Source organism: Pezoporus occidentalis, unplaced genomic scaffold (assembly GCF_034315485.1).
Source record: "Pezoporus occidentalis ecotype Australia unplaced genomic scaffold, CSIRO_AGI_Poc_V1 ctg18, whole genome shotgun sequence".
In the NCBI taxonomy this organism is placed as follows: domain Eukaryota; kingdom Metazoa; phylum Chordata; class Aves; order Psittaciformes; family Psittacidae; genus Pezoporus; species Pezoporus occidentalis.
In genome coordinates, this window is record NW_026913640.1 from 8,565,997 (window position 1) to 8,591,264 (window position 25,268).

Below are 25,268 nucleotides of genomic sequence, written 5' to 3' on the forward strand. Positions count from 1 at the left end.
TATAAGATATTAATACTAGGACAGACTTTAAGTCATACTTTCATGAAAATTTATTTTACAGTAAATACAGATATACTTTAAAATTGCCAATGAATATTTTTTCCCATTAGCTGACATGCCACATACTGTCCCTCTGTAGTTGTGTTAAAATCATAAATAAACATGAAATACTTAGTAGTAAGAGCTAAAGACTGCTATAAATATACAATGCAAACAGACAAAAATGAAGGTTTTCAGGCCGTGAAAAAGTATTCCCCTAATTCCCACTCAGATTCACTATTTTACCCACTATCCATCACACATCATGACTGAGTTCTGTTTTTCCTGCTAAGGCTGAATCTGTATTAACAATGACTTTAACGCAGGAGAAGCAAATCTGCAGAGTGAAACAGGCAGTACTGTGAAGTGGACAATGCTTTGGAGGTTTCTGGCTCTACTACTGCAGATGACCTCAATCTTTATTATCCTTAGGAGATGACTTCTTGTGCACTCCTTTAAGAAGACAGCTTTTCCTGTTACAGTGTGTTACTGCACAAGACATCTGCAAACACAACTGCTAAGAAAAAGCAGACTTAAAAAGGAATATATCCAGAGCAGATAACAGAAGGTTCAAAGTAAAGTTTGTATTTCAGTAACAGAATTCAGGTGTTCTTGAAGTTGCTAGCCAGCTAACTTGCATAAGCGATCTAAAGCAATGTGATGTTCCTTCTTGTCATAAAATTTACAAGAATTTAAGAGCACAGTCTTTTCAAACTTGACTGAGACTGCCTAACAGGTTTAAAATCTATTGGGATAAGGGATAGTGGATATACCACTAGTGTATAACTTCTATTTCCACAACAAACCAGGTTAATGAGCTAGTTATTTAAGAGTTACAATAGATTAAGTATATCAAAGTATATAACCAACTTTTCCTGATTAAACTAGAGATGATTTCAAAGCCCACATTTTTTAAGACTTAATTTCACCTTAACTTCCAGACAACTTTCCTGCAACAAAACCAGTTTAGTATCTTGGAATCTACTGCCTTACACAGTACAGAAGTTGATATGCAGTATGGTTTGGGAGGAAAAAAAAATTAAAATAAAAATTAAAAAAATCAGTGACCATGCCTTGTAATGACCAACTTGTAACTCTACAAGTGTAGAGCTGCAAATGAATTAAAATCAATGAATACATGTGGCTCACTTGAAGGAAGTATTTATATAAAAAGAGCTCAATTTGTGCAAGGCATTTCTGGTAAATGCCTCATTTTCATTAAGAACACAACAGAACAAAAACCTACCCCAAATCCAGTAGCTAAAGGTCTTGAAGTTGGTGTACCAAGAATTTTGGCTGTCCCCTGGGTGGGGAAAAAAAACAATCAAAGAAACACCACCAATTAACAACCATATATGTTAATTTTCAGTCTTTCTATATAGTTTCTATAGTGAATTCATAGAAATAATGCTTCCATTATTATAGAACGGATTTTCATTTTACCAACAGATTATTCTGGCAAAGAAGCAATATTAATCAGACAGTTCTGGCTCTTCTTTAGACATATAGCATATACTTATAAAGTTTGCACCTGCACTTTAGATTTGGTTTTGAAAACTGATGTGATATTAAATCAGAGCTAAATGAAAATAAAGAATAATGTAAATTACATGAATATGAAGAAAAAAAATCAGAATAATCACACATGGTTTTCTAAATCCCACTGTTCAGTATGCATCTCAGCCTCTTAACTGTATGTCAGAGCTACTAATTCTATATATAGAATATTAAACAAAGTCCTTTCAAAATGTATTGCTTTGCTTTTTAACAAGGTTTTATCTCATTTTATCAAACAAGAATACGTATTTTTAATGAAAGTTCCTTGTTTGCTCTAGCTTACTCCCTGAACTTAACAGAAGTCATGCTCTGCTATTTTTTTACTTATTTTTCATATAAATAACTGAAGTCTGTATCGTCATGTTAGTAGTAGACAAAAAAAGTTAACAGGTTCCCAAAATAAGTTTGTATCAGTGTCAAAGTTTTAGCTAGCCCTCTAGAAAAGGTCTCCTCTCTTGCAATGTTTTTTAAAAGGTACTTACAGGGGGTCTTCTACCATGACTCGTTCTTGCTGCCTGTTGAAAAGCTACATCATTTTCTAAATCCTAGGAAAAAAAAAAAAAATACACCTTTTTAAAACCCCCAACAGCCAAAGCCACAGCTCCAGAACCTTAGGACTACTGAAAGCAGATAGGTAAAAAACCAACTCTTCTTCCAAAAATACCTGACCTGAAAATAACTGAATGACAGGTTTTACTGACAATATATGTTATTTTGTCTACTTTTTTTTGTATTTTGGATCATTGAATGTAAAACCTCATTATTCTCTGAAAAATGAAAACACACTGAAGAATCAGAGCTTAAGTGATGAAATGTAACATTTTATTTCCATCCAAAATCTTACTACTAGCACTATTTCTACATTTTAATATTAACATCTGTCATGCAAACACATTAAGAGATCTCATGTCTCAGGTCACACTGAATTTAGCACTAGGATCTCACACAAGATGCCAAGTCTTGCCAGACTGGCCCTGCTTTGAGCACAGTAGTGGGTTTGGACTGAATGACTCCCCTGATGTTCCAATTCCATTACACCAGCAGTTACCAGGAAGTGGTCTGCAGGGTTACCTTAAGTTATCCCAGATGCTCTACTGAGAGACTGATGACCTACTGACCAGTTAAATAGCCTCTTGTCACAAAACTTGCTGCTGCACACTGTCTGGGAAACATCACATCAAAAGCATCTGAATGTAAATATGGCCTTCAAATAACTAGGATTTTATACTTCATAAATTCTAACCATTATAGTATGTTAGATCTGCTATAAAGATATACACAGGTATTTTGCTGGAATGGAAAACTATCAAAGAAATAACTATTTAAGACTTGTGAAACTTTATATATTTTTTGCTAAATAAAGAAAATTTCACTTCAAAGTAGTTAGTACACTTCTACATTACTATACCCCACATGTCCTTATCTTGTACTTAGAAGGTAAAATCCTATGTATGGGAAAGGTGGAAAACAGCAAGTATTTTTACCTCTGTGTCAAACGTGGGATTATAATCATTGTAGCCAGAATACAGATCATCTTCATCAGCATCAGGAGCCAGATGCACATTTTGCATCATTTTTCTGTGAAACATTTAACATGCCAAGTATCGTCTCAGTGGTTTTATATAAAGCTTTTAAAATGTGAAATAGAAATAGTAATCAGGCTTGCAAGTTCAAAAGAGTACAAACTGCATTTCAATTTTTAATTGCTGTCTTTGAAATTAAAAATAAGTTATGACTAGTCATAACAACTAGGATTTACCTATACAAAGTATTAAATGGCACCGTTTCATACAACTATATTTTGCTAGGTCACAAAAATTGTCTTAAAGATATTTATCACTAAAACTGAATCATCATAACAAATAACTATTACTTTTAGAATAGTATCTTTACATTCTCAGATAATTCAGATTTAAGATAATTCTCTAGTATCCTAAAGTTTGCCTTCTTTATTGGGCCATAATAGTCTAATGAAACACATCTCTTCCAGCTTCATATATTAATTCCTTCCTTCATCTGTTCTTACATGAGCACAGACACAGCTATTCTCTATAGACAACATTCTTCATATAATTTTCCCATTTCCATTCAAATATTTTTTAAGAACTAGAATTCCAGGAGCCTGGGTTCCAACGTCTTTCTTCGCAAATACTTCAGTGTGCTACAAAATAAGCTAATATAGCTGCATTCACCTTGTGGTCTTTCCACCACTGAGGACACTAAGGAGGTCTCTCTGACTGGCTACCTATTTTCATTAAAATCTTAAGAAGACAACATTTGGTTTCATCTAGAATATGAAACACATGCCCTGTAGCAAGCGAGCCTTAGCCAGGACGAAGCGCAGCGCACCCCACCGCGGACCGGTTCCACTGCAGCATCCCCCTTGAACGGGGCCTACTCTAAGCTTACGCGGTGCCACCGCGGAACAAAACCGAATCTCTCCTGAACGCGGGTTTCCTCGGTCGGCGCTGAAAGCGGGGGACGGCGGCGATATGCCTCACGGCGGCTCCGCCTTCTCGAGGGTGGCGGAGGGGTGGCGAGAGGCTCAGCGAACTAGTGCGACGGTACCAACGCGATGGTGCCAACAACCCCGCCCGAACACGGCATACGCGGCCTGGTCTCAGGTCAGCCGCGGCCCGCCCTCTCCGCACCGGAGGCCACCGAGCCCGGCCCGGCTGCGTTGCTAGGGGTACGCCGGCGGACGCTATCCCATAATGCACCGCCCGGGCGGTCCCAGGATAGCGGAGCACAGCGCAGCCCAGAGCCGAGGTCGAGAGTACCCGCGGGATTGGCGCATGCGCAGAGCAACGGCCGAAGCTTTTTTCCTGCGTGTGTCCCCTGCTGGCAAATGGAAGTCTCCTTGTGCTGAGGAATAAAAGTGGTATCACATGATAGATGTGCAAACAAATTTTGTTTCCCCCTATGCTTTCTTCATCTTCTGGAAAAGGAACACAAAACTACTGGTAAGGACGGGAGGCTTATCAGACTGCCTACCTTTAGTCCACAGGACGAAGAAAACATAAATGGAAAAAAGATCTCTTGTTTGCTAGACACTGCTTCGATGTGTGCAAATAAAACTGTGTGAGGTGGATATTTACTGACTGTAAGGGGAAAATTATTAGGATAAATGAGTTTCTGCAATATCAAATAGGCAACAATTAAAATTCAAAATGGGGAGGGGGGGAATTCTAGACTTCTCCATAATAGGAAATTTAGAATTACAGAATCACAGAATAATTCATGCTCAAAAGGAGCTCAGGAAATCTCTCCCATCCTAGTTTAAATGTCTTTGTGTCTCTTCCCAAGAGTAAAACCAACCTGCTGACATTTTATGGTTAAAATTATATTTTAGGCTATAGATTTGCTATCATGAGAGTACAGCAAATCTGCTGTCATAAGGTAAATGGCTTTTTGCACAGTTGTCAGACCTTGTGTTCAAGCACACGGCCCATAACTGAGTGTACTTCAGTGCATGTTTCTCAAGCTCCAGATTATTGCTGGCATGTGCCCTTTGGAGTGTGGTAGGGCTGCACCTTAGGCACATCTCTTGGGCAGGAGCCAGCACCTCCAAGCAGAGACCTCATAGCAGAGACCTCATCACAGCCACCACTCACGTTCAGGGTACTCAGCCACACCATTTTCTCCACTGAGATGAGAAATCCACTCTTGAAAATGAAAAGCTCAATAAAAAAAAAAAAGTCAGGAAAGCTTCCCATATGCCATAGTCTCTGAAAATAAATAAAAGAAATCATCTTTTAGATGATTAAAAAAAAAGATGATTCCTACAACCATTTCTATCACATTCTTTAAGCTGATATTTTGGAACTCCTGACAAGTGTCAGCTGATTTGCCCACAGAAAAACACTATACTCAGGAAAGGTTTCCCATGCCTAAATGGGAAACAGATTGGAGCATGGATCTCTGAACATGCCTGCAGCATTTTGGGGAGAGAAAATATTTTACAAGACAATTGTAACCTACCCCTATTGCATTATGCTAATGGTATAAGAAAGCTGCAAAGACAATATACAGTGCAGAGTCAATCAGAACAGCCTTTTTATGGTCAGGGTTTGTGAGCATTATGCAATGTCAGGACCTGCCGTTTTAGCCTCAAAGTGCTTTCTGAAGAGATAAGGCACAGAGGATATGAGTGAAAGGTCCTTCTATTCTGGCTCCCAACCAGAGAAACAAAGATAACGCAAAGAAGTATTAAGACATTATCACTTCTTGCATTAACCTGTTAACGTTCCATGCATGAACCACTTTCACACAGAACTTCAGACTTGAGACTTTTGAACATGAGAATCATTATACCTGAAATTTCTGGATTACAAGTACTTTGCAGAATAACAGACTTATGGTGGGAAAAAAATTCAGGTGACCTACTTGATGAACTCCAGCATAAGAAATATATATATATACATTTCTAGCCCCCTTTTTTGCCTGCAACTCCTCACATGTGATTGAGCCTATGGTTTTTAGATTTTTCTGATTGTCCTCAGACAATCATATGTCACATTCATATATACCTGAGCAGCAGGTACAATTCTGTAGCAAGAGTCTTAGCTCTGCTACTCAGCTTGTCAGTGGGCATACTGGTGCTTAGCATATTCTGATGTTTCAGCCCAATTATCTAGAGCAGTGGAAAGAAGGCACTATGGTATGGAGATATGATAAGGAGACAGTGCATCTATCTTATAAATGAAATGGTGCTGAGGCACCACTGGAATCTTATCATGTTCATTTCATCAGACTTTCTTACCCTCCAAACATGGGTGTATACATTCAAATCAGCTGTTAGAAGTGGTCCCTGACCATATACTGGGAATTGTTCGAGAGAATGATAATTAGCTAACACTATAATGGGCTATTTTGATGCCAGAGACAGTCAACTCCAGGGCCTGGTCCAGCCCCTGGCAATGCTGCATGTTGCCCACACTGCCGGAGTGTGTACCAGGGGCCAGGATCTTAGGAAGACTCCCTGGCCTGGCTCCTTAGGCCTCCCAGTCCAGCTACTACTTCTGATGTCCTTGCAACATCGTGAGGGTCTCATCAGACTCTATTTGTTTCCAAAGGCCGTGTCAATCTAAAATTCTAGGTGGTCTTTGTTTGTATGTTTTCCTGGTGCTATGAAGTATAAATAGACCTTAATGCATGAAGATTTAACAAACCCCAATAATCTCAGGATCCTTTGTGGCAATGTGGGACCTTACTCATGGGTTGTGATTGTAAGACATCTTCTAACAAGATCATGCTACAGGGAGAAACCCATATGATGTTAATGTCTTTACTGGTTTTGGCTAAATTCAGAAGGCAACCTGGAACGCAAAGCTGCCAAAAAAAACCAAAACAAAACACCAAACCCCCAAAAATAGTATACAGCCCAAGCAATGTTGTATGCTGTGAATTCCTGATCATTTTAATTTGGATTAAGCCAGCACTGTCATTACATGAAGCAGTCCCATTCTTTTCCCACCTTCTCAGTCCTCTGACTGGCATCAAGCTAGATGCTTGTGCAATTGAAGTAAAATGCAGATCTCATCAAGTGTTTCTGCAGTTACCTTTCAATAAATCAGGTACCGGATCCAGTAAATGCAGTGAAAACTTATGGCACATTAAGGAGACCATGAAGCTATACTCTTAAACAGTAGAAATCACTTTGCCTTTCAATGCATGGTGCATCTGTTTTTTTTTCCATCAATAACACTGCAAATAAGGACTCAGACAAACTGTTCCAGGACCTACTAACTTGGGTTCAGGGGTTACTGGCCACTGACTGCCTGTTACAATCTCTGTTAGTGTGTACCTTACCCTTGCTCTGGCAGTTGAACTGTTCACCTGATCAGCCGTGAATTGGTGTTTTTAGAAAATGTTCTGAATTGAAAAAGTAATTCTCCCATTACAATCTTTAAAAAGTATTTTTCTAGCATTGAATTCTGGACTGACCAGCTGTTCATCATATTCTACTGTCACCCTTCTGTTAGCTTGACTGTCACAAACAGTGAAGCTGCCTTTAACTAGTCCCTGAGAAACTAACATCTTGTCAGCATACCTCTAAAAATTACTGAAGGGAAAGCAATACAGAACACATTTAAAATTAAAGCCTTCCCAATACTTAATCTTTCAAAATATTTTCTTTTTTTTTTTTTTTTAGTTGAAAATGTAAGAATTGAGAGGTAACTGAACTTAATGGTTACAATTCAAATTAAAAAAATTAAAGCCTCAGATCATGCTCCTCCTGTACTTGGAAATTCAAACTTCAACTCTATTATTTTGCTGACTGGTTTATGTTAGAGCCTTGATACTCTGAGCTTATTTATCTCATCAACAGAGCCATATTGCATATTACTTTCCTCTGTTACCAAGTGTATGAACAGCATGGGTATTACGATATTTATATATTAGCTTGTTATTTATGTGCTTTTAAAAACACACCTCTATAGCACTTTTTTAACATAAAGTTGTCCAAGTTAATAATGTTTTCTAAGATAGTAATTTAAAGAAACCTTTTTTCTCTTTTGGGAGATTTAAAAATTGGTTTTATATTTGTGATCTTTGAGTTGGTGTGCCTAAACATATAAATTACATTAAAATAGTTCAAGTTAGAAAAGAAAGTTTCTAGAGCTACTCTTGATGAAATTTTAAGTACAAGTTTCAGAATGTTTTCAGGGTTAGGTTTTTAATGATGAATTAATTAGGCAAACTATAGAATTATATTGAAAGTTCTTAAAAAACTACTTCAGAACAGTGCTAAAGGCAGAAAATAGTATAGTTCTCTAAACATCATTTTGATCTATAGTCTGTATTCAGTAAAGCAGGTAAATAAATCAATTTATGTACAATTTGAAAACCAAATTAATGGAAGAACCTCATGATGAATAATACATATGAATAATGTTTATGTTGTATTTTGGGTTTAGAAGACATTTGCAAAAGCAAAATTATCTTGTTAACAGGTATTTTTACTATTAAAGGATATAACTTCATCTAGCTTTGCTGAATCATGATTTTGTAATATCCATTTTACTACTGTTTACTTTTTGATTTCTGCAGATAGCCTCTTTAAGAATCAGTATTTTAGCAATATTGGTAGCATCTGCATCAGACCATTTGCAGTAGTGAAAGACTACCTAAATAAACTGCATGAATTACTAGCAGTAATTAAAATTATAGTCTTAATTATAGCATAATTTTAATATCACTAGCTATAATTACAGTATGCAAACCATTAGATAGAACTCTACAGAATAGTAACAAAGTTATTAAAGCTATCATTTTAAAGCATTATGCTTTCTGAACCATTAGGATCATAGTAGCAATGTACCATAGTCCATTACAAAAGAAATGTACTTTCTGGTTGCTCTAGTGAGCAAGTAATGTATTAAACCAGTGTAATGCTTAACAAGTGTGAACTATGCCTCTGTTTTCTTCCCATGCCAAAAGCTCAGGCTAGGAGACACTGGTTTTTAGAAGCATGCAATACCTTTATATTCTGCAAGGGGGAATTCATGTTTCCTTCATATTCCACCTCCCTGTGGCTCACAATTAATACTAGCCATTTCCCTCTGTTTATTACATGACTTTATATACTATCCTGCTCCTCCCCTGCAGTAAGCCCACCTCCTCTCCCCAGCCAGTAGAAGATTTCAGCTCCTCACGTGGGGTAGTGGAGGAGCATGCTCAATAGAAAGAGACTAAAAACATGGAGGAACCAACTTTGCAGCTCTCAACAGTCTGCTCCTACAACAGTCTGCTGTTGGACTTAGAAGAAAGAATATATATGCTGGTGAGTGCATATTTGTTCCGCTAGGGCATCTCTTGCTGCCAGTACAAGCCCTACCTCTCATTCTCTAATGGAGTCCAGGACCTTTCACCATTTTGTTGGTTATAGGTTGTTGATGTTTCTGAACTTGGGGTGCCTTGTGGCCTTCCCGTGAGAGTTGTGGAAGAGGGGGGAGAGTCATTCTACCTTATTCATAAAAGCTGCAAGTACTGGGCCTAACAACTCTTACGCTGTTACACAAAAATGAAACTTTGCTTTTTTTTTTTTAATATATATATATATATATATATTTTCTTCCCTTAAGTTTTTATGAGAATTTAATTCTTTATATTTTGCTTTCTTCTTGCAAACTTCTGATCTATTCAGTTTGGACTCATCAGTGTGTCCACTCATCACAATGGGGAATATGGCTGCTGTCATTACCTAATGAAGTAACTATGTGCTTTGTCACTAATATATGGGTGATAGTATAGTTCAGATTTCATTGCTGCAGACGTTTTGTTCACCAACAGGACTTAAAGGCCCTTGTAATTGCTATTATCACAACTGTGATTAGATGTCAAAGCCCTGTAGTGACACCTCCTGAACAGTTTAACTGAGCTTTTAATTCTGTTGATTCTGATTGCCTATCTGTTAACAGCTTTTGTCTCTAATAGTCTATTACTTGAGGTATGAGTACACATCTAGGGAGATCAAAGACTATTAAAATAACTGACTTCCAAATGTACTTCCAAATGGGAGTAATGGTGAACTTGTTCTGAAAACCATGTTTCCAAGCCCAAGAGACTTTAGTTTTATGTTCTAGGAACTTTTTTTAAAGTAAAAGCTTGAGTACATGAAGTAAGGATTCATTGATTGCTTCAGTTACGCTTTGGCTAAACAAAGCTCTTTGTGTTTGTAACATGTGCCAAGTTACGCCATTTTGAATTAGTGTTCAAAGGAACAAAATTCCAAGTTGATAAAATCCTGAAACAACGCTTTCTGCACTAGCGTAGGGAAGCAGCAGTACTGGTATGACACTCTTGTCCCACTTCCTTAAATTGTCCTGCGGCCCAGTTACATTCACTTTGCTCTGCCTACATTTCCTAGTTACTGGGAGATCTCAGGTTACATGGGTGGTGATAAGGTTGGGAAGTCACAGAGATACTAGTTTGGTTTTCCATGTGCTGTCCATCGAGTCTTTAGGAATTTAGATTTTTTGACATCTCTGTCAAAATTAGCAAAGTGCTAGCGAGGAGGATGGATGTATAAAGTTACTACCTAGGTCTTTTATTATATGGTTTTCTTGAAAACTAGGAGAGGTGATAGACAAGTGAAGGTTTACCAAATTTCATCAGTAACCATGAAACATTTATTCTGGGAACAAATGTGTTAATTTTCAACTTCATTATTTTCAGAAAGCCAAAACCACAAGAAATCTTGCCATGTATTTCTCAGCTGTAGTAAACGCACAGTAATACAATTTTTGATAACAAGTAAGCATTTAAAATATTAAGTTTTGTCTCTTTTCAGGAATATCCAGCACGATTACAGAGCAATATGCAGATGAGTAGGAACCACACAAAATTAGAAAGAGTAACACAGCATGCCAGCAGGAACAGTAGACGTACAGCAGCTGAAAGAATTATATTGTCATTGTAATGTCACACTTTTGCCTAATTTTAGGGAGTTTTTGTACAAAAAACAAGAACAGCAAAAAAAAAAATAATTCAGAATTCAAGACGAAGGTATTTTTAAGGATAAGATAGCTTTGCGTAATGTGAAAAGTGGACTTAGTTTGAAATTTGAATTTTATGTTGGAAACTTTATGTGGAATTCGTGTCAAAAACCAGAGAGCAGTAGCGTTTGATGTATTCTAGTGCTGTCTCTGGCCGAAGTGTGCCAGAGTGTTTGCATCTCCAAAGGTGACTGAATTCCAAGGCCCAAGTTTTCCCAGGTGTTTCAGTTTCATTGGGATAGTGGAACACCTTTGATTATGTGGCGATAGGGGTCTATCCATTTTAGCGGCACGTAAACCCTTGGCCTTTACCCAAACTTGGCCTGTCCCACTCCAGAGCGGGTGTAACAGGCAGCCAGGTCCCTGCACAGCTGCCGTCGGCAGCTCGTCTTGCAGGTGAGCACCTTCGCCTGCTGCCTCTTGGAAGGTGAGCATGCAGGGCCCGTCCTTACACGGAACGAAAGCAGCACTCCCGGCACGTCGAGCTGTGAGAAGTGCTGCGTTGGAGCAGTGAGGAAGATAAGCCTAGCCTGCTGAGGGTACTAACTGCACGGAGCTCGACCCGAGTGGAGCCGCCGGTGCGTACCGGGCGGGACCCGATCGGGGCGGGCTCTTTCCCCGTCAGGGAAGGGAAGGCCACCGGGCGGCTTGAGGAGCGGCCGCTGAGGGGCGCGGCGCGCAGCCAATCGGAACACTCGTAGCAGGAGCCAATGGGGGCAGCTATGACATGGCGGGAGCCGTGTGTGGGGGCTGGCGCGCGCGCAGTGAGGCAGCGCTAGTTCCCGTGGTGCTGTGTCGGCCGTGCACCTCCCGGACCCGCAGGCATGGAGCCCGGGCAAGTTGCGATCATCGGCAGGTAAAGCCCCTCCTTTCCTCTCCCCTTCCACAGGGGAGGAGCAGCCAGCCCGGCTTGGCCCCTGGGGGATCTGCGAACGAATGCCCGGGGACGTGCGAAGGAGCTGGGGCGCCGTCCAGGCGAAGTCCGGCCTGCCTGGGGTGGGCTCGCCGCCTCAGCGTGGCAAGTAGGGCGCTGCCGCGGCCGCTGCAGGCGTCGGGTGTGGTGGAGAGGTGCTAACTCGGGGCAGTCGGTGGGGTCCGGCGTGTGCAGCGTTGGTGCGGGGGAGCAGTGCGAGGAGGGCGGGCCAGGTGCGGGTTCCTGCTGGCGTTCGGAAACCATGGGAGGAATGCACCCAAGGGTGTCTTTACTTCAGTCTCTGACAGCTTTGTGCCAATTAAAAACTGCTGCCTTTTTTCATTGCAGTGTTTTGTGTAAGTGCAAGGGGAGTGCAGAAATCCTGTAATAGCTTTAAGATCCTGTTTGTCAACTATGTCAAAACTCCTGAGCTTCTCTTGGTCACTCCTGCACTATACTTTATTGACAGCAGTGTTTCTGACTTGTGTAGGAATGCATTGTTTTGTCTTCTTGAGCTAAACCCGAAGTTATTTGATCAGTAATCTGGTGGGGAGAGAAAACATGGGCCAGACAGTAACAGTCCCTCAACACACCACTGTAACTTGGTGCTAGAAGCATGCTCTCCGTTTATTAGCAAGACCAGTTGAGGTCTCAGGACACGTGTCTTGGTGCCCTCATGTGACGGTGGAGCCGGGGAGCGCAGTCGGTGTGCGAAGGGTCGAGAGGGCTTGGCTCTCACTTGCTGTGCCTGCTGTGGCACAATCACACTGAAGGCAGAGCAACTCTTTCTGGTAGCACCTGCAAAAGTTGTGTGACCAGATCTGATTGTTAGTACTTCATCACAGGACCCAAAATTACAGTGTTTAAAGTGTCAAAAAGCACTGTCTTGGAGTCAGATACACTAATACCAGGTCGTAGTGTTGCTGTACACTGGAGTAACAGTGCAGGCCTGACATGTATCATTGACTTACTCTGTAGCTCAACAGAAATATTATTAAATTAAGAAAATAAATAGAATTTTAGAAATATTTTTAATCAAACCTTATCAATTTAAGGAAACTTAATTTAAAAGTGCAATTTGAGAGATTGTGCTAATTTATAAAGACAGTGGTAGCTCAGATATGCTTGTTAAGGTTCAAGTGATCCAAGTACTTTTATTTGAGAAATACTTGTTAGCTAGGAGGCTACAGTAGCTCACAAACCTTGACAATACTTTACCTTTTTCATAAGCATGTTTGTTAGTAGCTTGCCTGAGAACTGCTGAGGTGTGGGCTTAGTAAAGTGAGATTGTGTTTTTTCTTTTAAATGAGAAGTATCAAGTGAGAACTTACTGCCCGCTCAACATTAAATGCAAAGTTCCTTTTTTTTTTTTTTTGTCCCAGTTATTTCCACTGATTCCTGCTGTTTCCTAAAATTTCCTGTTTTGTTCTCTCTTTTTTTAATATGTAAACCAAAGGCTGAATATGTTCCTGTTTTCTCTTCCTTCTTCTGTCGTCTGCCCTACTGCTTTATCTCTGACTTTTGCTCCCCTTTTAATCCTTTATCAATGCCCTAGTGGCATTGCATTTTCCAGTTGCCAGAGATTGCTTAAGTTTAATACTGCAAATACAATTATTTTGGAAATGACAGGAAATGCATGTAATTATTAAACCCCCACTGTTGGTATGGAGTTCTGCTTTTGTCTCTGTTAGGGAATTATTTATTTTTTTTTTTTTAATCTCAGGTTATTTAAGCTTACGACACTGTGCATCAGTTTGAAAAGACTGCACCTGCTATAAATCCTAAGTTAAAACCTGCATTGCTTTGAGAGACATGATAAAATTGTCAGTCACTTCAAGTTTCTTCTCTGTGTTTCTCAGTAATGGGACTTCGTCAAAAGGTGTGGGGACGTAAGCAGGTTGTTCCTGTGTGTTTCCAGCATGATAAGAGTGCTTCATCTAAAAATAAATGTAGTGCTACAGGAGGGTAGGTGGAAAAGTACTATCAAACCCATGTTTGGTTGTTTGCCTTTTTTCTTCCCTCCATTTTTCACATGCTTATGATAATTCGCATGCTTCCTGAATTTCTGAGCACCCACAACTTCAGTAGCTGGGTCTCAGTTTTTTTCTGATCAGCTCTGAAGCAGAAACCTGAACTCTTGGACCACTAGGCTGCTGTCTGTCTTCAGACTATGAACTGAACAAATTAGTTTTGGGTTTTTTAAAAAATCTTTTTTAGTGTAATTTTATGCACCAATTCCAAGTTAAGTTTGTAGCTGCCAAAAGTATTGCTACTCGAGTCCAGTGTCCCAAAGTAGTAGTTCCTACTATTTGAATTCTGCTGTCCTTTTTCTATTTTATTTGGATTTTTTTTTTTTCCCCATTATCTTTCTCCTGGCTCTCAGAGAAGCTGCTGCACAGCTAGCAAAGGATATTTCTGTTAGTTGTTTCTTATCAGCATGTAACCAATCTTTTAATCAGTTATTGAAGAGTCCAAGCTCTGTACTCTTTGCAACATTTGTAAGACCTCATTCCTCAAAATAAATGCTTCTTTATTAATTGGCTGATATTTATTGTCTTTTCAGTGGACTCATCGGTTGCAGCTGGGCCATGGTGTTTGCTGCTGGAGGCTTCAAGGTGAAACTTTATGATGTTGCACAACAGCAGCTAACAAGCGCACTGGAAAATATTCGGTAGGTCACCTGGCTTGAAATGACTGGGATTGTAATGAAACTGGGGGATTTCTGTGATTATGGATAAACAGTCATCTCTTAGTATTTAAGGGAGCAGAGATTGTAATCTTTGAAGAAGGCTTTAACTTTGAAATACAGGTCCTGTTAAGATCAGAACTGTAGTCCCATATCTCTCAATGACACTTCTGAAGAGCACTTTAATTCTTAATGATATAGGAGTTTTAAGTTTAAATCCAAATTCTTGAAACAATATTTACCATGATTAGTTAATCTATAGGCTAAGCTTAAAATACATGAACAGAAAAGTTTGTACGTGGAAAGACAGCAAGGACTCCTTCAAAGTGCAAGTAGGTTACTATGGATTATTGAGAAGCCCTGCTACAGTTATGGGTATTCTATAACTAGAATTTTTTTAGTTCTTAACTAGTATTTTTTGGGTCCTAGAAGAACAAGTTGCTAAAGGTGATCAGTTATAGGAAAGGCTGGGAGTCTTCTTTAGAAGGAACAAATCTGAGGGTGACAACATGAGCATAGTCACATTGGTTCAGATCAACAGCTCTCCAGCCCTTTTCTCTGTTGCCTGAGGCACTGTAGCTAAAGCCACAAGTTTTTGTTGCATGACAGAGCTACAAGTTCAAGTCTTGCTCCTGTTTCCCAACCTTCAGTGCCTTGAAGTTGTTTATGTATTCAGTAACTCTAAATTTCTTCCAAGAATTTCTCTTAACCTTCCCTTGAACCTGTGTGAAATCTTTTGCATCCTCCATGCCAAAGGACTTTGTGTTCTGCAGGTTTACTGTTTACTGGGTGAAGAGCTATTTGCTTTTGTTTTGAGCCTGTCTCCTCGACTGCTTTGTCTGGCCCATACTCCTTATGCTAGAAGGGACAGCGTCTCATTGGTCCTGTTCACCTTCTTGAGGATGGTCCTGGAAATAGAGCTGGTTTATGCCCATGAGACCATTTTTAAAATCATCTATTTCCCCCACACCTCTCTTTCTAAGTAGGTGTTAGTCAAACCAACAATTTCTGTTACTCCACCTAGATGACAGACACTTTTGTTTTTTTTCAGATTTACTGTAATAGTGGCAGCGAGGATGAGGTTCTGGGTCACTGTGGAGGGGGCAGTTCTGCAGTCTACATTACTAAAGACAGCACTCACTTCCATTTTGTTCTTTAATAGGAAAATTAGGACTTCAGCCTTCCAAGTGTTTCAGTTTGGAAAAGTGAAGCATAAAGTGTTGTGTGTAAGAGGGAAGAGTGCTATTTGAGTGTGTCTGTACTGGCCCATGCCTGCATTTGCTATCCTATAGGAGTTCAAGGCAAGTTTTGCCTTTTACTTAAAGTGTTCTTAACTTACGATTAGCTTGTGTATCTTGGCTGTGATACCATACTAGTTTAAAAGCCTAGTTCTGGATAATGTAGGTTTTGTGACGCAAATACTATGCAGTTTTGTCAGCCAGTATTTTAATCATTGTATCTATCAAAATACAGTCAAATTTGAACTTCTTTGCACTGATTTCATTGCACACAACCTGCAGTAAATCCCTTTGAGTTACTAATATGATACTTGTGTAAAAGCTGGAGCTTGAGTAGGTTATGAGGGCTTGCAGGAGAGAGTGGCAGGGGAATGCCTTTGGAGCAGTCTGACAAAGCCAGCTGGTGGCTACTTTTCTGGACTTGCTGGGATTTGCTTTCTTTTTTCCCTTCAAATAGCTAGTACGTTAAGGAAGGCTTTTAGGCTTAGGGTTTTTGTGGGTTATTTTGGTTTTTTGGTTTTGTATTGAAAAGTATTTGTACCACCCCAGACTGCAGTCCGTGAACTTTCAGTGTATGGAGATCCTCTACATATTAAGAAGAAACTGAAGTGTGGAGATGACTATTTGTATCTTCCCTTTATGAAACAAAAGTGAGATTTGACTAGTAAACAACATTCCCTTCTAAAAGGAGGTGATACTTCTTTGACAGAAATGGTACTTATGTATTAAATATTCTATGTCATTAACTTTTATCACATTGACTTGTAACTCATTGCCCTTTATATAAATTCAGAACTCCTCAGGATTCATTAACCTAAAGAGTTCAACTCTCTCAGAACAGTAGATAGGTAGCCAGTGGTGTGTAGTCCTGAAAGAGGACTTGAGTGAGGCTGGGATGGACCTGCAGTCATCAGGAGAGCCTCCATGTATCTGTATGGAAAATCTGAAATATATCTGTAAATTTATTCAAAACGCTTGTCATGGGTAAAAATACTTGAGATTAAAGCATGGGATTTGGATCTACTGGAACAAGAGGAAATATATATTGGGCGTCCACAATATCTGTAAACCAGATACAGAAAGAAAGGGAGAGTGTGTTTACTAAGGCCTAACATGGTGTGATGGATTTACCACCTATCTACCTGTTGACAGACACATGCCAGTCAGTGCCCTGACACATGAAACAGCCGCACGTTGGACTGAACTGGGTGTACCAGTGGCATTATTAACCGGTGTCTGCTCTAATGGAACAACCTTATGTTGCGAAGAAGCACTTATGAACAGCTTTATGCTACAGTTGACCTACTGAATGCATGCTGTAGTAACCTGCCTTGGAAAACGTAACTCGTGTCCAGTATGCTGTCTTTTGAGTCAGTGTGATTCTGGTTTGAGTGGAAGATTGCTAAACTTTGAAATAACGAGAATTGGAAAAGCAAGTAGTACCCTATTCCTGAAAATAATTCTAAAAGGATGTAGAAAAACTTTAGTGCATGCCCCCAAGACAACTTTTGCGATTCTTGTAATATGTAAACTTTTCAAATAGTTGGTGTGCTACTGTTGTAAACATAATTATGCTGCTGATAAAGATTCATAAATTCCAGTGGAAATGCTGTATATCTCCCCCTATGTAACTGGTTCATGTTTTATATAGAACAGTTTTTGCACACATAACGAAAAACTTGCAAGGGGGGAAAGTTTGGTTGAAGAGGACACTAAAACTTGGATATTTGCACATGTATTCTGTGATTTTTGTTCTAGTAGATATTGGTTATATATGGTATTTACTTAGATACAAAACTTTATCTCTTCCAGGATACAGGAGCAAGTGACTGATTTTAATATCTAAAATCACAAACAATTATATGCATAAAGCTATAGATGATTTTATTAAAAAACAACATAGCAGATCTTGGTGCATGGTACTGAATCTAAAGTAAAAGTGAGGCTGTTCAGTGAGAATTACTTGTTTGTCAGCTTTATCTGACTATAAACTGGCCCTCTGCATGGTTCAAAGATGTTGGACCTTTAAACACCTGGAGCCAAGCAGTCTTGAGATCAAAATGTCATACTTCCTCTCTTCATTGATAATTAATTTAGCCATAAATAACATTGAACTTGATAGATAGTGCAGTATCGCAGTAAGCAATGTCAGTTTTTCCGTGTTGCAGAAGCACAGTTGCTATGAAAACTGAACAAGATGTGGGAGCTGGAAGAAGTGCATTCCCCTGTCCTACCCCTGGCCACGTGAAGTACTTTAAGAATTCTATACTGTTGTAAATGGGGATCTGGAACTTGTAACAGAGTGCCTGATATATGGCAGGTCACAAGGCCAAGGAAATAAACCCTGACTCTCTTTATAGCCAGACTTTTGAATGACTTTCCCCTGTAACACAAGTTCATTGTCTTTCTGTTTTCAGGAGGAGACTAGTCTCCAGAAAAGATGTTAGAATGTACATTACTTCTTGCAGTCTGGTGCCCTCTTATGCTTTGTGTGTATGAAAAGGGGAACAGTTTACTGGATTTGTTTTGTAGCATGAGGAGTGCAGTGATGCAGGCTTTGCCGCCTTTTCATGTGGAATGTTCCATGGCTATGTGGCTAGATACTTTCCCAAGCTGGCTTTCTCTTCCAGTCTCTGTTCTGTATTGTATCAATACTATACTCATATCAAGAGCAAAATGAAGCTTGACTGAAGTCTTCCTTGATAGTTTTATATATCTCATTTGAGGGGAAAACTTCTAACTATATGATTCTTTTAAAAGTGTGTTTTGGTATTGAGTGCCTGACACTGATGCATCAGGCTTGTGCTAAATCATGGGCTTGATTCTGCCTTTTCAGTTTTTCTTTGCTCTCCTTCCCCACTCTTCCCCTTGAAAAGTGTGACTAGCTAGGTGAAATTGATTCATTTGCAGAATTAACTAGAGAATGTATTGATAAGCTTTGGAAGGGGATATATTCTGTCTCTCAAAAGGTTCTGCCTGGCCATTCTGTAGTTGAAAACACCTCCAAAGGGAAGTGTTGTCTTTTCACCTTATTCCTCTATGGGGGCCAGTCCCCTGGGCAGCTAGGATATATGATTTAGATATGACTGATCTTTGTAATTGCAGAGGCTGTGTTTTGAGAACAGCTATGTTGTTGACATTTGCCTGGTATACAGAAGTAACAGATTGTCCAAAAAGCTGTATAAATGTCCATCTGTGAAGGCTTTCAAGGCTTGGCTACGCAAAACCAAGGTTAACTGAATGTGGTGTTAGCAGTATGTCTGCAGGTATAAGAAGTTGGACGTGAGACTTTCCAGGGCCCCTTTCAGCCAGTGTATCTGTGACTCTGGGAGACCCAAGTTTCAGGCTGGGTTGGCATGGTTAGAAGCAAAGATGTGAACGGTGGGTCTCTGTTTTTGGTAGGCCTACTTTGGGTTTGGTGAGAATTTCCATCTTGAAGCTAAACTTAAGCAAAATTAACACCCTGAGAGTGCCATGGCTGGAAAGCAGTTTGTATGATAACTTCAGGAGATACCAGAATTTTGATTTGCTTTTGTGCACCACCATGCTCTTACACTGTAGTCCTTTGCTTTGTGCCTCTTCAAAACTGTGTCAAAGGCAGATGTGTACCATCCGTCTTTAATATACTGCCAAACCTATGGATGAAGTATTCGACAGCTCTGGATCTCTCTTGTCTGGACAGAAACATACATACTTTTGTGGTCCAACTTGTACTGCAGTCTTATGAAGACATAACATGTAATAACTCTTCCCTGGTGGTCTGTTTTGTGCTTACCTTTAGTCTGGGGGAGGCAGGAAGAGGGAAAGTGGCTGATAATGGCTTTCAGGCAGCTAACTGCAACTCAGTGTTAGCGGCTTACTATTTGGCCATTTCATGTGTGGACAGTCAGCTTGTCCCAGTGTTAGGGGCTCTCAGTTGGCCACTTGATCTGTTGTGTCTCATGCTAGATAGATGGGACCAGTGATGTTCTGTTTGGTCATTTTGCTTTGTTTTTTTTCCCATGCCAACTACCCTCTCATCAGACAGCACTAGATGGTAGTGCCATGACTAGTTAATGGTGTTAGTCTTTGGGTAGTGGTGGTTGGTGTTGTCTTTCCTTACCCCTTCCCCCCCTTCGCCTTACTAGTTTTGATAGTATGTTTATGATTAAGTGGTCTTTAATCTTGCAGGTATTTGCTTGTTGCAACAGTGTGTGCTGAATACTATGACTGCCCAGTAGTAACAATGGATAAATGTGAGGCAGTGGGGTATGAACAAGATGGCTTAAGTGTTAGCATCACTTGCAAGGTCCTTCTGTAAAGACACTTAGGGTAGGAGTAGTAATCAAGAGCATTCTAGGCAGTTTATGTGATCAGGGGTGTTACTAGATGTTGGGTGCCTTATCTTGAAGCAAATATTGGCTCAGTTCCCAGAGTAATGTTGACATAGGCAGCCAGGTACAACAGTAAAACTGCAGGTAGACCAAGTGTGGGCTCTAAAAGGAAGTAGTATTTTCTTATGGAAATTCTCCAAAGACCTCACAAGTACTGAGTCAAACTCTTCAAGCTGTGCACATGATATAACTGCAGAGCAAAGTCCTGTGGTGTGTGCTGTGCCCGTGGCTGCAGTGACCTCTGTCTGTGGTCATCCTCGGGGATGATCACCCTGAAATCCAGGCTTCCTTGAATGAAAAGTCACCCAGCAGATGTCAGTGGTGCACTGCTATATATACCAGCAGGCCTGGCTAGTGCCTAAATGTATGATAAATATCAGGGGACTTCCTTTGCCACACTTCTGTGAGCAATATAAAGGGAATATAAAGAGGGCTTAGCATTTGGAAGACTTAAAATTCATTTGTTGACTAAAGCAACTAAAATGTCAGTAAATATATTGGCAAAGGGAGACAAAGGAGAAAATTCCCTGGGAGGGAAGGCCAAAATTGAAGTAATGCATGTATTCCTTATTCCATGCTTTAAATAAACATACTGAATTAAATAAATGGCTGATGTGAAGAATTTTGTTTGGGAGGGGAAAAAATCAGTCCAGTGGTTTTGCAGGTTAAGAAATGGTGTTCTTAGTACTCAGTGTAGTGTGTAATTGCTAATGACAGAGAAGCACAAGTGACAGAATTATCATCATTGGCAGAGGAGGAAAGGCATGAAAGAAGAGATGGGTGCTGCAAACTTCTGTAAGAGCTTGTGGAAGAAAAATAAAAGCTAAATTTCTTGGTCTATGTCTCTCGCATTTTTGAATCCTTCCATTAGCAATCACAGGCTGAAATTTCAGAGGACCAGGGAGGATGAGACAAATGTAGTATTACAGAGGAACATTTTCACCCTCTTTTTCAAAGAAAGAAATAGTTCTATTGTGGTCTCTTCAAACTTGAATTTTTGTTTTTTATTTTTTAAAGGAATATACAACTTATGAGCAAGAATATGCTGAATTTGGGCAGGAACACAACTACATGTATGCTGAAGTAAAATTCTCATTCTTTGGAAGTTAATGGTAGATTTGGTAAGCCAGTTCAAGCTGAAGATCTGATGCTGAGGTGTGACTTAGCTTCTATATAGTTAATTAGGAATTGGATTGGTTTTAAATAAATTCCTGTAAATTTTCATATTTGGCTTAGATTACTGTGATCTCAGTGTCTCATTTACTGCCATTATAAAATGTTATTGCATACTTGGATGCCTAAAAATTGTCAGACAGACACACCTGAAACACTTAGTTCTCCCTTCTCTAAGAGAGCTGAAGATGATTGTCTCAGATGTGTCTCTTGACGGAGTATGCACGATGAAGCCCACTTGTTTTGTTTAAGGAATTCTAGAGGAGGAAGCATAATATTTTTATTTGATCTACGGACTCAATACTTGTTGACAAGGAAAAGCTCTAAATAAAAGGATGGTTTGACAAAGTTTGAGTGCGTTCTCACGCTTTGCTCAGCAGGAGTTGCTAGAAAATGAGGCAGTGTGATCTACATTCTTCTCCCTTTTAATTTAAAAAGCTGCTTGAATAATACAGAATCTTAGAATCATAGAATAGTTAGGGTTGGAAATGATCTTAAGATCATCGACTTCCAACCCCCCTGGCATGGGCAGGGACATCTCCCACTAAACTATGTCACCCAAGGCTCTGTCCAGCTTGGGTTTGAACACTGCCAGGGATGGAGCATTCACAACTTCCTTGGGCAACCCAATCCAGTGCCTCACCACTCTCACAGTAAAGAACTTCTTCCTTATATCCAATCTAAACTTCCCCTGTTTAAGTTTTAGCCCGTTACCCCTTGTCCTACCACTACAGTTCCTAATGAAGAGTCCCTCCCCAGCATCCCTATAGGCCCACTTCAGATACTGGAAGGCTGCTATGAGGTCTCCACACAGCCTTCTCTTCTCCAGGCTGAACAGCCCCAACTTTCTCAGCCTATCATGGCCCCCTTCTGGACTTGTTCCAACAGTTCCATGTCCTTCTTAAGCTGAGGACAGCAGAACTGTACACAATACTCCAAGTGAGGTCTTACGAGAGTAGAGTAGAGGGGCATGATCGCCTCTTTCAACCTGCTGGTCACACTCCATCTGATGCAGCCCAGGATATAGTTAGCTTTCTGGGCTGCAAGTGCACACTGAAGCCGGCTCATGTTCATTTTCTCATCGACCAACACCCCCAAGTCCTTCTCCACAGGACTGCTCTGAATCTCTTCTGTGCGCAACCTGTATCTGTGTCTGGGATTGCCCCAGCACAGGTGCAGAACCTTGCTGCACTTGGCTTGCTTAAACTTCATGAGGTTGGCATCAGCCCACCTCATAAGCGTGTCAAGGTCCCTCTGGATCGTATTCTTTCCCTCCAGCGTGTCAACTGAACCACACAGCTTGGTGTCATCAGCAAACTTGCTGAGGGCGCACTCAATCCCACTGTCCATGTCAGTAACAAAGATGTTCAACAAGACCGGTCCCAACACTGATCCCTTAAGGGACACCACTCGTTACTGGTCTCCAGCTGGACACTGAGCTGCCATCCAGCCAGTTCTTTATCCACCGACTGGTCCATCTATCAAATTGATGTCTCTCCAATTTAGAGACAAGGATATCGTGTGGGACAGTGTCGAACACTTTGCACAAGTCCAGGTAGATGACATCAACTGCTCTACCCCTGTCCATCAGTTCCACAGAAGGCCAGCAAATGGGTCAGGCAGGATTTCCCCTTAGTGAAGCCATGCTGCCTGTCACCAAGCAACTTGTTTTTCATGTGCCTTAGCATGCCTTCCAGGAGAATTTGCTCCAAGATTTTGCAAGTCACAGAGGTGAGACTGACTGGTCCGTAGTACCCTGGGTCATCCATTTTCCCTTCTTGAAAATAGGGGTTATATCTCCCTATTTCCAGTCATCAGGAACTTCAACTGACTGCCATGATTTTTCAAATATGACAGACAATGGCTTAGCAACTTCATTTGCCAGCTCCTTCAGGACCCGCAGATGGATTTCATCAGGTTCCATGGACTTGTGCACATTCAGGTTCTTAAGATGGTCTTTAACCAGATCCTCTCCTACAGTGGGCCTAAGGTGTTCATTCTCACAGTCCCTGCCTCCCTCTTCTAAGACTTGGGTGGTGTGGTCAGAGCCTTTGCCAGTGAAGACTGAAGCACAGAAGTCATTAAAAACCTCAGCCTTCTCCAAATCCTATGTAGCTAGTTCTCCTGATAGCTTCCGGAAGGGGCCCATGTTGTCCCCAGTCTGTCTTTTATTTGCTACATACCTGTAGAATCCCTTCCTGTTCTTTCACATCCCTTGCCAAATTTAATTGTAACTGGGTCTTAGCTTTCTTAACTGGTCTCTGGCTTCCTGGACAACATCATTGTATCCTTCCCAGGCCGCCTGTCCTTGTCCTTGCTTCCACCTTTTATAAGCCTCTTTTTTTCCCTCTGAGTTTCCTCAGCAGCTCCTTATCCATCCAAGGAGGTCTCCTGGCCCTCCTGCTACACTTCCTTCTAGCCGGGATGCAACACTCCTGAGCTTGGAGCAGGTGATTCTTGAATATCAACCAACAGTCTTGGGTCAGCCTGCCCTCTAGGGCTATATCCCATGGAACCTTCCTAAGCAGGTTCCTGAAGAGGCCAAAGTCTGCTCTCTTGAAGTCCAGGGCAGTGAGCTTGCTGCACACTCTTCTCACTGTCCTGAGGAGGTCCTGAACTCGACCATCTCATGATCACTACAGCCAAGGCTGCCCTGGAGTATCACATTTCCAACCAGACCCTCCCTGTTGGTGAGCACGAGGTCAAGCATGGTACCTCTCCTTGTTGGCTCCTCTATTATTTGCAAGAGGAAGTTGTCTTCCACACAATTGAGGAACCTCCTGGATTGTTTGTCACAGGCTGTACCATCCCTCCAATAGATATCAGGGTGGTTGAAGTCCTCCATGAGGACAAGGCCTGCAAGAATGATGCTGCTCCTATCGAGCGCTTCATCCATATAGTCTTGATCAGGCAGTCTGTAACAGATCCCCACAATAATGTCCCCCATTGCTGTTCTCCCTTTGACCCTGACCCACAAATTCTCTGTTAACTGATCACCGGTCCCCAGAGTTCCATACTCTCCAGCCTGTTACTGATAAATAGCAAGTCCCCCTCCCCATCTGCCAGGCTTGTCTTTCCTAAAGAGGAAACCTTCCGTTCCAACACTTCAGTCACAGGAGCCATCCCACTATATTTCTGTGCTACCAATTATATCATATCCCTGTAGACATGCACACATCTCTAATTCCTCGTTTATTCCCCATACTATGGGCATTTGTATAGAGGCATCTGAGCTGAGCTCCAGGTGAAGCTGACTCATTGGCTGGAACAGCTGAAATAGCTCTGCATCACTCCAAGCATTTATTATAGGTGCTGGCAACTGACTGGAATGATGTCCCCCTCCCCCAACACATCTAGTTTAAAGCCTTCTTGACCAGTCTGGCAAGCCTCCTACCAAAACAGCTTGTCCACCTCCGCCAGTCTCCAGTAAACCTGGCCTCCCAAATAGAGTCCCATGTTCTAAATACCCAAACCCATGATTACAGCACCACTGTTATAACCATTTATTAACTTGCCAAATCTGTCTAGGCTTTTTAAGGTACTCCCCTTTATCCTGGAGAATTGATGAAAAGATTGTCTGAGCTCCAGAGCCCCTAATCATCTCTCCCAGGGCTCTGTAGTCCTTAATGTTCTCTGAGCTACTGTTATCTGTGTCGCTAGCACCCACATGGATCAATAGAAGTGGGTAATAGTCAGTGGGACTTACTAAGCCACGCAGCCTCTCAGCAACATCCCTGATCCAAGCCCCTGTTAGGCAACACACCTCCCTTGAGACTGGGTCAGGCCAAC

The 25,268-nt window shown here is 40.9% G+C and overlaps 2 protein-coding genes across 7 annotated transcripts in view; one reads left to right on the top strand and one right to left on the bottom strand.

The window, feature by feature from the left end:
* IFT88 (intraflagellar transport 88) overlaps positions 1–3,388 on the bottom strand; it is a 45,183-nt gene extending 41,795 nt beyond the window's left edge. For both annotated transcript variants that reach the window (XR_009964134.1, XM_062615276.1), the window contains exons 1-3: positions 3,081–3,388; positions 2,079–2,141; positions 1,286–1,342 (exon numbers count right to left, since the gene is read on the bottom strand). Coding sequence is in view for 1 of the 2 variants with exons in the window: in XM_062615276.1 (XP_062471260.1) it covers positions 1,286–1,342; positions 2,079–2,141; positions 3,081–3,185 (225 nt within the window). In the remaining variant the exon portion in view is untranslated. The remainder of the gene's footprint in view (positions 1–1,285; positions 1,343–2,078; positions 2,142–3,080) is intronic.
* Positions 3,389–9,245: 5,857 nt separating this feature from the next.
* The window catches only part of CRYL1 (crystallin lambda 1), a 61,945-nt gene continuing 45,922 nt past the window's right edge, over positions 9,246–25,268 (top strand). For 2 of the 5 annotated variants that reach the window (XM_062615230.1, XM_062615234.1), the window contains exons 1-2: positions 13,856–13,974; positions 14,573–14,680. In XM_062615230.1, coding sequence (XP_062471214.1) covers positions 13,871–13,974; positions 14,573–14,680 — 212 coding nt within the window. In that variant the 5' untranslated portion in view covers positions 13,856–13,870. Of the gene's footprint in view, positions 9,383–10,891; positions 10,955–11,800; positions 11,953–13,855; positions 13,975–14,572; positions 14,681–25,268 lie in introns of those variants that run through there. The other 3 variants (XM_062615232.1, XM_062615233.1, XM_062615231.1) reach the window with 3 other exon arrangements.